General features: G+C 37.7%; 1 protein-coding gene across 1 annotated transcript; it reads right to left on the bottom strand.

Annotated features, from left to right (window-relative positions):
* Positions 1–1,356: 1,356 nt before the first annotated feature.
* On the bottom strand, positions 1,357–2,781 carry foxe3 (forkhead box E3). The gene has a single exon (XM_057841842.1). The coding sequence runs from the start codon at positions 2,708–2,710 to the stop codon at positions 1,475–1,477; it is 1,236 nt and encodes a 411-aa protein (XP_057697825.1). The 5' UTR covers positions 2,711–2,781; the 3' UTR covers positions 1,357–1,474.
* Positions 2,782–9,863: the final 7,082 nt, after the last annotated feature.

Genomic DNA, 9,863 nt, shown 5'->3' with positions numbered 1-9,863 from the left:
TTCTGAATTGGTCTCAAAATCATGAAATTTGAGGTGTATCAAATGTGATACATTTGGCAATATAGGGTTAAAAATGTTAAAGAATTAGAAAACTATTTCTAAAAATCTAAATTTCCTTTAATTTACTGGGCACAGATGGCGAGTATATGAAAAATAAAAATGAGGAAATGCAAAGTGAAAAGTTAAACATAAATTGTTCAAAAATCTTCAAAGTACAATATTATAAAGTTTATTTTATTGTCTGGTGTCTCTCTAAAGCATTATAATATGAATTCAGGAAATCCCCAGACGGAACACTTTCCACATGAAAAAGAATGTCATTTTTGTCCATTTTTGTCAAATGAAACCTTTCTCATCTCATCTTTTATCTCGTGCACTTTCCACTTAACTTGTTAACCTCAGTTCAGATACACCAGAAAGAAATGTAAATACCAATTTTTTTCATGATTTCTTTTTAATTTTAGATTGTCCATTGAATCAGATTTATATCCAGTCCAATTTCCAACGTTATTTTTCTAATTAATTATAATAATCATGAACACAATATAGAAATGACTGGAGTACTGTGTGTAACTTCACTGGCTCTGATTTGTAAGAATTGCGCAGTCACGGCTGCAAAAGTCAATGAATAATTTCAAATTTCAATTAAACAACAAAATTGGACTGCCTTTTTTATAATACACTTTTTTTGACATTTTCTTTTGAGAGGTTTTAAGTTATAAACTTCAGTGCTTGACTTATCGTGGAATATTTAGATTTGTATAACAATTCCATTTTCTCTTAAAAGGCAAACTCTTATATAGCTATTGTCTGAGATAAAAGAAAATTCGACTAGAGGTATTATAGTAATTCTCTTCCGCGTAGTTTAAATATTCAATAATATCTCTATCAAACGAAATTGAGTTTATATTTCATTCTGTGAAATGATTTGTGTGTATATATGTAATTGGCATCGTCACAGAACCAATATATTTATCATTTAACTCATTGGCTGCCATTTACGGCACTAGAATATATATATATATACATATTGAAACCTGCCGTCTACATATGTGGATACCTTTCATATGTGGAAATTTGGGCTGTGTAATCCAAACTATATGAAATGTTAATATCTTGGCCTAAATGACCAAAAATGTGATGTCGATTTATGTGGACGTCAAGTCTTTATGGAGTTAGTTTTTTGTTTTTTGTTTTTTTACAAAAAAAATAGTCGCTTGCTCTAAAAGGGTTTAAAATGCATTTATTTCAGTGATAAAAAATGATTTAAAAACATCAACATTTTTACTTCGAACTTGTTAAAAACACAATTTATAAATCTGTAAAACAAAAATCTCTGAAAACAGTCTTGGAATGTGTCGAAATAAAAATGGCTTGGAAAAAGTGGAATGTTTGATCACAAGGCTTGATCCTTTTCTGTCATGAAAATATTTGACGAATCCATAATAATCAAGTCTGCCCTTAAATCGGACTGTCACATGTATCGCTCCAGTCCCGATGCAAAGTTGGCCTGTCTCATGTAGGAGTTGTTGTAAGTGTTGACCGGGCCTGAGAGGCCCAAAAGCTGCTCCGTGTGCTCCGCGCAGGAACTCGGTCGCAGAGCCGGAAGAGAGAGCCTGTTGCCCGGGCAGTACACCTGAGAACCCCCGGGGGAGAATCCAGACTGGGTCATGCCGGACAGGTTTGGAGGCGAGGTCGGGGAGGAATAAGGGTACGCCGGGGTGAGGTTGGAGGAGATATTGTTTCGACTCAACATGTTGGCGGACTGATTGACGGCTTGGGTCTGGAAACAGGCCGAAGGGTCCACCCCGGTGACGGAGCAGCTGGATGTCATGGCGCTCAGGTCGCCACCGCCGAGTCCTTGGAGAGCTTGGGGGTTGAGTTCCCCGACCGTCTGGGGGCTGATGATGTTGTCGATGCTGAACATGCGAGGTTGTGCTTGGCACACTCCGGCGGACGTCTGGTAGTGATGCAACATGGCCGGGTGCGGCGAGGAAGTGGTGAGCTGGGGGCCGTAACCAGACCCGATCCCTGCATAAAGGGTGTTGGGATAGGTAGGCCTTCCCATCGGGGTGGGAGTGAAGGCGCTGGAGCTCTGGATGTAGCCCGGATAGGTGCTGACATCTGTGCGCTTGAATCGCTTCCGTCTCCTCAGGAAGCTCCCGTTGTCGAACATATCCTCGGCGGCAGGATCGAGTGTCCAGTAGTTGCCCTTGCCGGGCCTGCCGGGCTCTCGCGGGATCTTAACGAAACAGTCGTTGAGGGTCAGGTTGTGACGGATGGAGTTCTGCCACTTCTTGGAGTTCTCCCTGTAGAACGGAAAGCGCTCCATGATGAATTTGTAGATCCCCCCCAAGGTGAGCTTCCTCTCGGGGGAGTTGGCGATCGCCATCGCGATTAGGGCGATGTAGCTATAGGGTGGTTTGCCCCGCTGCACCGGCCTCTTCCTGCGCCGGCTGCCGGTAGGCAGGTGCTCCTGATCCGTCTGGCCCAGCATCACTGCGTCCTCGGCGTCGGGGCTGTTCCCCCTCGGCTCCGACTTGATCAGCACACCGTCCTTAGAGCGAGATTGCAACATGAGGGGGGGCAGCGGCGAGTCCAGACTGACGTTGGGAGAAAGGACCACCGGGCTGACCTCTGCGGGAGAGTGCTGCGTATCCGCGGTCATGTTGCACATGCCGGCGTAGTACGAGTAGTTTGCGAGATTCATTGGAGACAAAGACGGAAATAAACTATTTTGTATAAATCTTTTTAGAGCCTCTGTCGTAGCTGTCCACCCGGATTGGGTGCTGCGTGTCATTCCAGGTGAGATGCAGAGGCGCTGACAGTTTTATAAGGGTGTGTGTGTAGTGGCAGTGACGCAACTGGCTCCCTGGTGACGAAGCTGCAGCTGCACTGATCAAACTTTTTTGCCTACTGTGCTGTCCTCCAGTATAGTCTTATATGGATGCATACTATTTATTGACGTTTGTGTATTATCTGGCCTGAAATAGACCTGATTAAAATGGAAGAAACTGTCAGTGGATAATAATTAGAAATTATTTCATTGCAAATATATTAACTTTAATGAAGCTACATAAAAATATTATTATTATTAGGGTTGTTCCGATCATGTTTTTTTTTGCTCCCGATCCGATCCCGATCGCTTTAGTTTGAGTATCTGCCGATCCCGATATTTCCCGATCCGATTGCTTTTTTTTTTGTGCTCCCGATTCAATTCCAATCATTCCCGATAATTTTTCCCGATCATATATATTTTGGCAATGCATTAAAAAAAATGAATAAAACTCGGACGAATATATACATTCAACATACAGTACATAAGTACTGTATTTGTTTATTATGACAATAAATCCTCAAGATGGCATTTACATTATTAACATTCTTTCTGTGAGAGGGATCCACGGATAGAAAGACTTGTGACTTTGTATATTGTGACTAAATATTGCCATCTAGTGTATTTGTTGAGCTTTCAGTAAATGATACCGTAGCCATGCCCAAATGCATGATGGGAAGTGGAACCATGACTGTGCGTAGTGCTACCAGTTGATATATCTTCTCTGCGTAGGGAAATAACATAAGGTGTTAAGAAAAAGATCAACTGCTACTTTGCTTCCCCACATTGCTTCCCATGATACTTCTAATCGTAGGGAGAGGGATTGTAAGGCTTTAGCCAATTAAAAAAAGGCTCCAAAGGCTGCCAAAATTCACTCTACTCATTTTACGCTGCCTTTTATCTCTCTATATAGGTGAAACGGCGCCATTACAGATTGAGCGCGACAATGCGTGAGTGGATCGTGCAGTGCATGCATTAATTGCATTAAATATTTTAACGTGATACATTTTTTTAAAAAAATTAATTATCGCCGTCATCGGGATAAATTTGATAACCCTGCCTTAAGCCTAAACTAAAGGCTCTGGATGAGTGTAACATATTATGTCTGTAACGTTAAATACAATTAGAAAACGATTTAATTTAAAAAAAAAGTATATATATATATATATATATATATATATATATTATATATATATATATATATATATATATATATATATATATATATATATATATATATATAAAAAGGCATGGCTGATATTTTTTTTGCCGATTCCGATACTTTGAAAATTACGTGATCGGTCCCGATCGATCGGGGACATCTCTAATTATCATCATTATTATTATTTTAAAAGCTTTTGTTTCAGGTTTCATTGTACTGCTCTAATATTTGGTACAATCTTATCATGTTAAGAAAAAAAAAAAAAAGATTAAAAAAAAAAAAACTTTATGGCAGGAGTCGGCAAAATGTTGAAAGAGCCATATTGGACAAAAAAAAAAAAAAAAAAAACTAGGGCTGTCAAAATTATTACCGGGCGGTAATTAATTTTTTAAATTAATCACGTTAAAATATTTGACGTATTTAACGCACATGCCCCGCTCAAACAGATTAAAATGACAGCACAGTGTAATGTCCACTTGCATGTGTTGTACATATATATTTAATATGTGTTTGCAGGCTTACATATTGCACTTTACGGTAAGTGTTGCATGTTTAATTGGAGCTGGTTATACCATGCCTTAGCCTTTGCAAATATTGTACTTATTGTTGTGCTAGTACTTGAGCTACTTTGTTTGAACCACTTTTGAAGTCAGCAGATTACTTTTCTAAATGTGATAGGTCATGCACTGTCTTCATCATAGAGGAAAAAAAACTTAAGAGAATGTTTTTCATCATTGTTTAGATTAGTTCTATGTTGATGAAAGGTATACTGTAATTTGGGATGCGTTTTTATTTGTTTTAAATAAAAACACCAGATTTTTGTGTTCTGTCTGATATGAGGGTCAAATGAAGTATGAAAAACATATTTTTGACTATATTAATTTGAGTTAAACAAATGTAAAGTTGAGGCCAGTTAAAGTACTCATTTTAATTTGGCTGTATTTAATAAAAATGAGTTTGATGAACTCAATTTTATCATATTACAAGGAGGTACTTAATTTGAGTTGGGGCTGCATAAATTTAATGGATGGAAATCCTGCCCAAAATGTATTTGTGTTCATCCAATGAGTTATTTTTTTCAGTGTACTTGTGTTTTTTCGTGTTTTGTCGCCCTCTGCTGGCGCTTGGGTGCAACTGATTTTATGGGTTTCAGCACCATGAGAATTGTGTAATTATTGACATCAACAGTGGCGAGCTACTACCGTAGTTTATTTTTTGATTGAAAATTTTAGAAATTTTATTAAAACAAAAACATTAAGAGGGATTTTAATATACAATTTCTATAACTTGTACTAACATTTATCTTTTAAGAACTACAAGTCTTTCTATCCATGGATGGCTTTAACAGAATGTTAATAATGTTAATGCCATCTTGTTGATTTATTGTTATATTATAAAAAAACAAATAATTCAATTCAATTTTATTTGTATAGCCCTAAATCACAACAAGGTTGTCCCAAAGGACATACAGTACTTAGGTACCGTATGTTGAATGTATATACAGTGGGGAGAACAAGTATTTGATACACTGCCAATGGGAAAACCCATTGGCAGTGTATCAAGCTAGCTGACTAATACGTTCTACTATAGCCTAAAAGGTATTTTAACCTCACACCACAATATTATTAAAACGAAAATATCAACGTAATTTCCTGTTGTTTCCCTTTGTCCTTTTATACAGTAGTTAGAATAATAAGAATACGAAAAGCTTTTTAAAGAGTTTGTTGTGTCATCTTTATTTTGGAAAATGGTCGTAATAGCTGGATTAGACTGTACAATGTCGGTTTTTGGAAGTGATGAGAGTGAAGTACGAAGTAACGTAGCACATCTACTTTGGAGTCCTTCTCCCTGCGCTGTTCTCCCAGCATGGCGGCTGTATACTCAGAGCAGAAACAACACTCTCAGAACTGCTCTGTGCTACTGCAAACCCGACGGACAATACGGCAATTGAAAAATAATAACAAACCACTAAAAACAAGCAATTGAGCTATCAAAGCTTTTGGGGAAGAAAAGTAAATATCCCACCATTTCATTTTCATTTTCCGAAAGTGATCGTCAAACAGTGTTGTGGTCGGAGATGAGAAGTGTTGGCTTACGGATTTTCAAGTGAAAACATGGTTCTGCATACAACTAGTATGCAGACAACAGCCTTTAAATGCAGCAGTGCAACAACGTTTCTAATTGATTACTTAAGCAGAAACAGGGATGAAAATAATTGCAGGGGGTGAAAGGAACAATCAGGGAATCTGAAATTGACAGGGAGAACGAACAAAAAATCCTGCATGATATTTCATTAGTTTTTTTATACGTACGTATATATATTTCTTCATATTTGGGAAATTTTAAATCTTGACATAATGGACTGCACAAAGCGCAAACCAGTATAGAATTGTACACATTGTCAAAAACTGGTCATCATTTGTGATGAGCTCTACTATAGGGTCATGTGAACAGTTATCAGTTTTAAATGACAACGAATCATTATTTGTGAGAATGAGCTGTATTCTTTCCAGTTCTAGAAAAGAATTGTAATTGGTATTTCTTTTAAACAGTGATCCCTCGCTGCTTAACGCTTCAAACTTCGCGCCCTCAGTCCATCACATATTTTTTTCAATTAAAAAAAAAAAACAAAAAGAAAAAAAACAGATTAGCTGTCCCGATTCGATCATGTAGTCTCAGGGGCAGTTTACATGGCAACTCTGCGACACAAAGACGCAATGACTGAGTCGCGGACTCGCCTCTCGGGCATATGTTGTCGGCGAAGACGAAAAATTCTGATTCCTGCCTCCAAAGTGGAAGAATCCGATTGCGGGGGGTTGAGGGTGGCCTCCTCGGCATGCATATCAAAGGCTCCTGGGTCGCGAGACTGCGGCGTTAACGTCAGCACTCGTAAACGTCACATTGGGCGTGCGCAGCGGTGCTACTAAACATTAAAAACAGCAAATATGGCAGAATCTCGGCTTTAATTTACTGTTTTAATAATATTTCTAAATTAAATTTGTTGAACGTTTCAATTTTTGTGCCTTTTTGAACAAAAGAAAAATGACATTGCTTCGAGTGGGCGGGCATATTTTTTTCCGGGCTGAGGGAGCTTGGTGGGGTCAAAGTGCATCATTCTCTGTCGCCCTGTAAATCTGCACTGCCCTCTAGGGCCTGGCATGACTACTACTTCGTTTTCATGCAGAATTGCGACATTGTTCAAATGGAGACGCAAATGCAAACGCAAATTTGAAATTGTTAGTATTCTCGGCGAGTCACCATGTAAACGGCCCCTCACTCTCCCTCCTGCTACTTTTCTTGGTCAGGCAGTACACTGGAGTTGCTTATTAAAGTTAACGATGATTGACAGACGTTAATGTTTGATCTTGCCAGAGATGCTTGGAAGCCAAAACTTCAAAGTGCCGCATGCGTCAATCATCATTTAGCTTGTTAAACAGTTGCTGTACCAACTCACTGTGTGTACGTGAGCAGCTTGAGCGGATTTGAGTGGACATACTCAATGAAGTATTTAATAAAGACAAGTATTTTTCTACTTTATTCTTGTTTTAAAATAATTTGGTGTAATGTTTAAAATTTATCATAGTTATTACTCGAGATGCTGATTCGATCGGGTCCGATCACGTCATTTTCAAAGTATCGGAATCGGCAAAAAAATATCGGACATGCCTTTTTTAAATATATATTTTTTTTAATTAAATCGTTTTATAATTGTATTTAACGTTACAGACATAATATGTTACACTCATCCAGAGTCTTTAGTTTAGGGTTAATATAGGGTTATCAAATTTATCCCGATAACGGCGGTAATTACGTTTTTAAAAAACTGTATCACGTTAAAATATTTAACACAATTAATGCATGCGTTGCACGACCCACTCACGCATTGTCGCGCTCAATCTGTAATAGCGCCGTTTTACCTATATAGAGAGATAAAAGGCAGCGTAAAATGAGTAGATTGAATTTTGGCAGCCTTTGGAGCCTTTTTTAAATTGGTTAAAGCCTTACAATCCCTCTCCCTATGATTAGAAATATCGTAGGAAGCAATGTGGGGAAGCAAGGTAGTAATTGATCTTTTTCTTAACACCCTAGGTTATTTCCCAATGCAGAGACGATATATCAATTTGTAGCACTACGCACAGTCATGGTTGAACTTCCCATCATGCATTTGGGCATGGCTACAGTATCATTTACTGAAAGCTCAACAAATACATTAGATGGCAATATTTAGTCACAATATACAAAGTCACAGTTATCCTTTAAGAATTACAAGTCTTTCTATCCGTGGATCCCTCTCACAGACAGAATGTTAATGATGTAAATGCCATCTTGAGGATTTATTGTCATAATAAACAAATACAGTACTTATGTACTGTATGTTGAATGTATATATTTGTCTGAGTTTTATTCATTTTTTTCTTAATGCATTGCCAAAATGTATATGATCGGGAAAAATTATCGGGAATGATTAGAATTGAATCGGGAGCAAAAAAAAAAGCAATCGGATCAGGAAATATCGGGATCGGCAGATACTCAAACTAAAATGATCGGGATCGGACTGGGAGCAAAAAAACATGATCGGAACAACCCTACTTATTATATTTGAAGTGCTTAAAACCCTTCTAATAAAATATATATACATAAAAGGTTTTGATCTTGCCAGAGATGCTTGGAAGCCAAAACGTCAAAATGCCGCATGCGTCAATCATCGTTTAGCTTGTTAAACAGTTGCTGTGGCAACTCAATGTGTGTAAGTATAAGTGGATTTGAGGGGATTCATTCAATGAAGCATTGAATAAAGACAAGCATTTAACTACTTTTTCTTGTTTAGAAATTCGGTGGGACAATAACGTGTTTAAAACTTATTATAATTATTACATTTGAAGTGCTTAAAAAGCATTTAGGAAAGAATATATATAGACACACATAAAAGTTTTTTTAAATTATACCTTGTGGAGAAAAAGTGAAAAAACATGTCTTATATGTATCTCTTCCCAATGCTAAATCTGAATACATAAATTGAACACACACACACATAAAAAAAAAGAAAAATTGGGGGTGGGGGGTGCTACTTTGTGGTTTTTCACTTATCACGGCGGGTTTTGGTCCCCATTGACCGCGAAAAACGAGGGGTACTATGCATGCTTGTAGGCTACCATTCACTAAAGCTGACAAAATTGTTTGGCAACCAGGCACATGCACATACAGACCCCAACTGGTGCTTCAACACCTGCCCCTTTGCTCTGATTGAGAAACCAACATTTGCCTTAAACCAATATTATAAAAGAAATGAAATATTAGGGCTGTCAAAATTATTGCGTTAACGGGCGGTAATTAATTTTTTAAATTAATCACGTTAAATTATTTGACACAATTAACTAGGGTTGTTCCGATCATGTTTTTTTGTAATATAGTTGAACACTTTTATCGCGGGGATATGTTCCCCACTGACCCAGGTGAAAGTCCACGATAAAGACAGACTAGGGTTGTTCCGATCATGTTTTTTTGCTCCCGATCCGATCCCGATCGTTTTAGTTTGAGTATCTGCCGATCCCGATATTTCCCGATCCGATTGCTTTTTTTTGCTCCCGATTCAATTCCAGTCATTACCGATAATTTTTCCCGATCATATACATTTTGGCAATGCATTAAGAAAAAAATGAACAAAACTCGGACGAATAAATACATTCAACATACAGTACATAAGTACTGTATTTGTTTATTATGACAATAAATCCTCAAGATGGCATTTACATGATTAACATTCTTTCTGTGAGAGGGATCCACGGATAGAAAGACTTGTAATTCTTAAAGGGTAAATAAATAAATGTGACTTTGTATATTGTAACTAAATATTACCATCTAGTG

Source organism: Corythoichthys intestinalis, chromosome 7, assembly GCF_030265065.1.
Source record: "Corythoichthys intestinalis isolate RoL2023-P3 chromosome 7, ASM3026506v1, whole genome shotgun sequence".
Lineage (NCBI taxonomy): Eukaryota > Metazoa > Chordata > Actinopteri > Syngnathiformes > Syngnathidae > Corythoichthys > Corythoichthys intestinalis.
Note: the sequence above shows the minus strand (reverse complement) of the source record. Positions and strands in the feature narration are given on the sequence as shown.

Coding starts and splice junctions, on each gene's coding strand:
- foxe3 (XM_057841842.1), bottom strand. CDS start 2,710: ATGAATCTCGCAAACTACTCGTACTACGCCGGCATGTGCAACATGACC.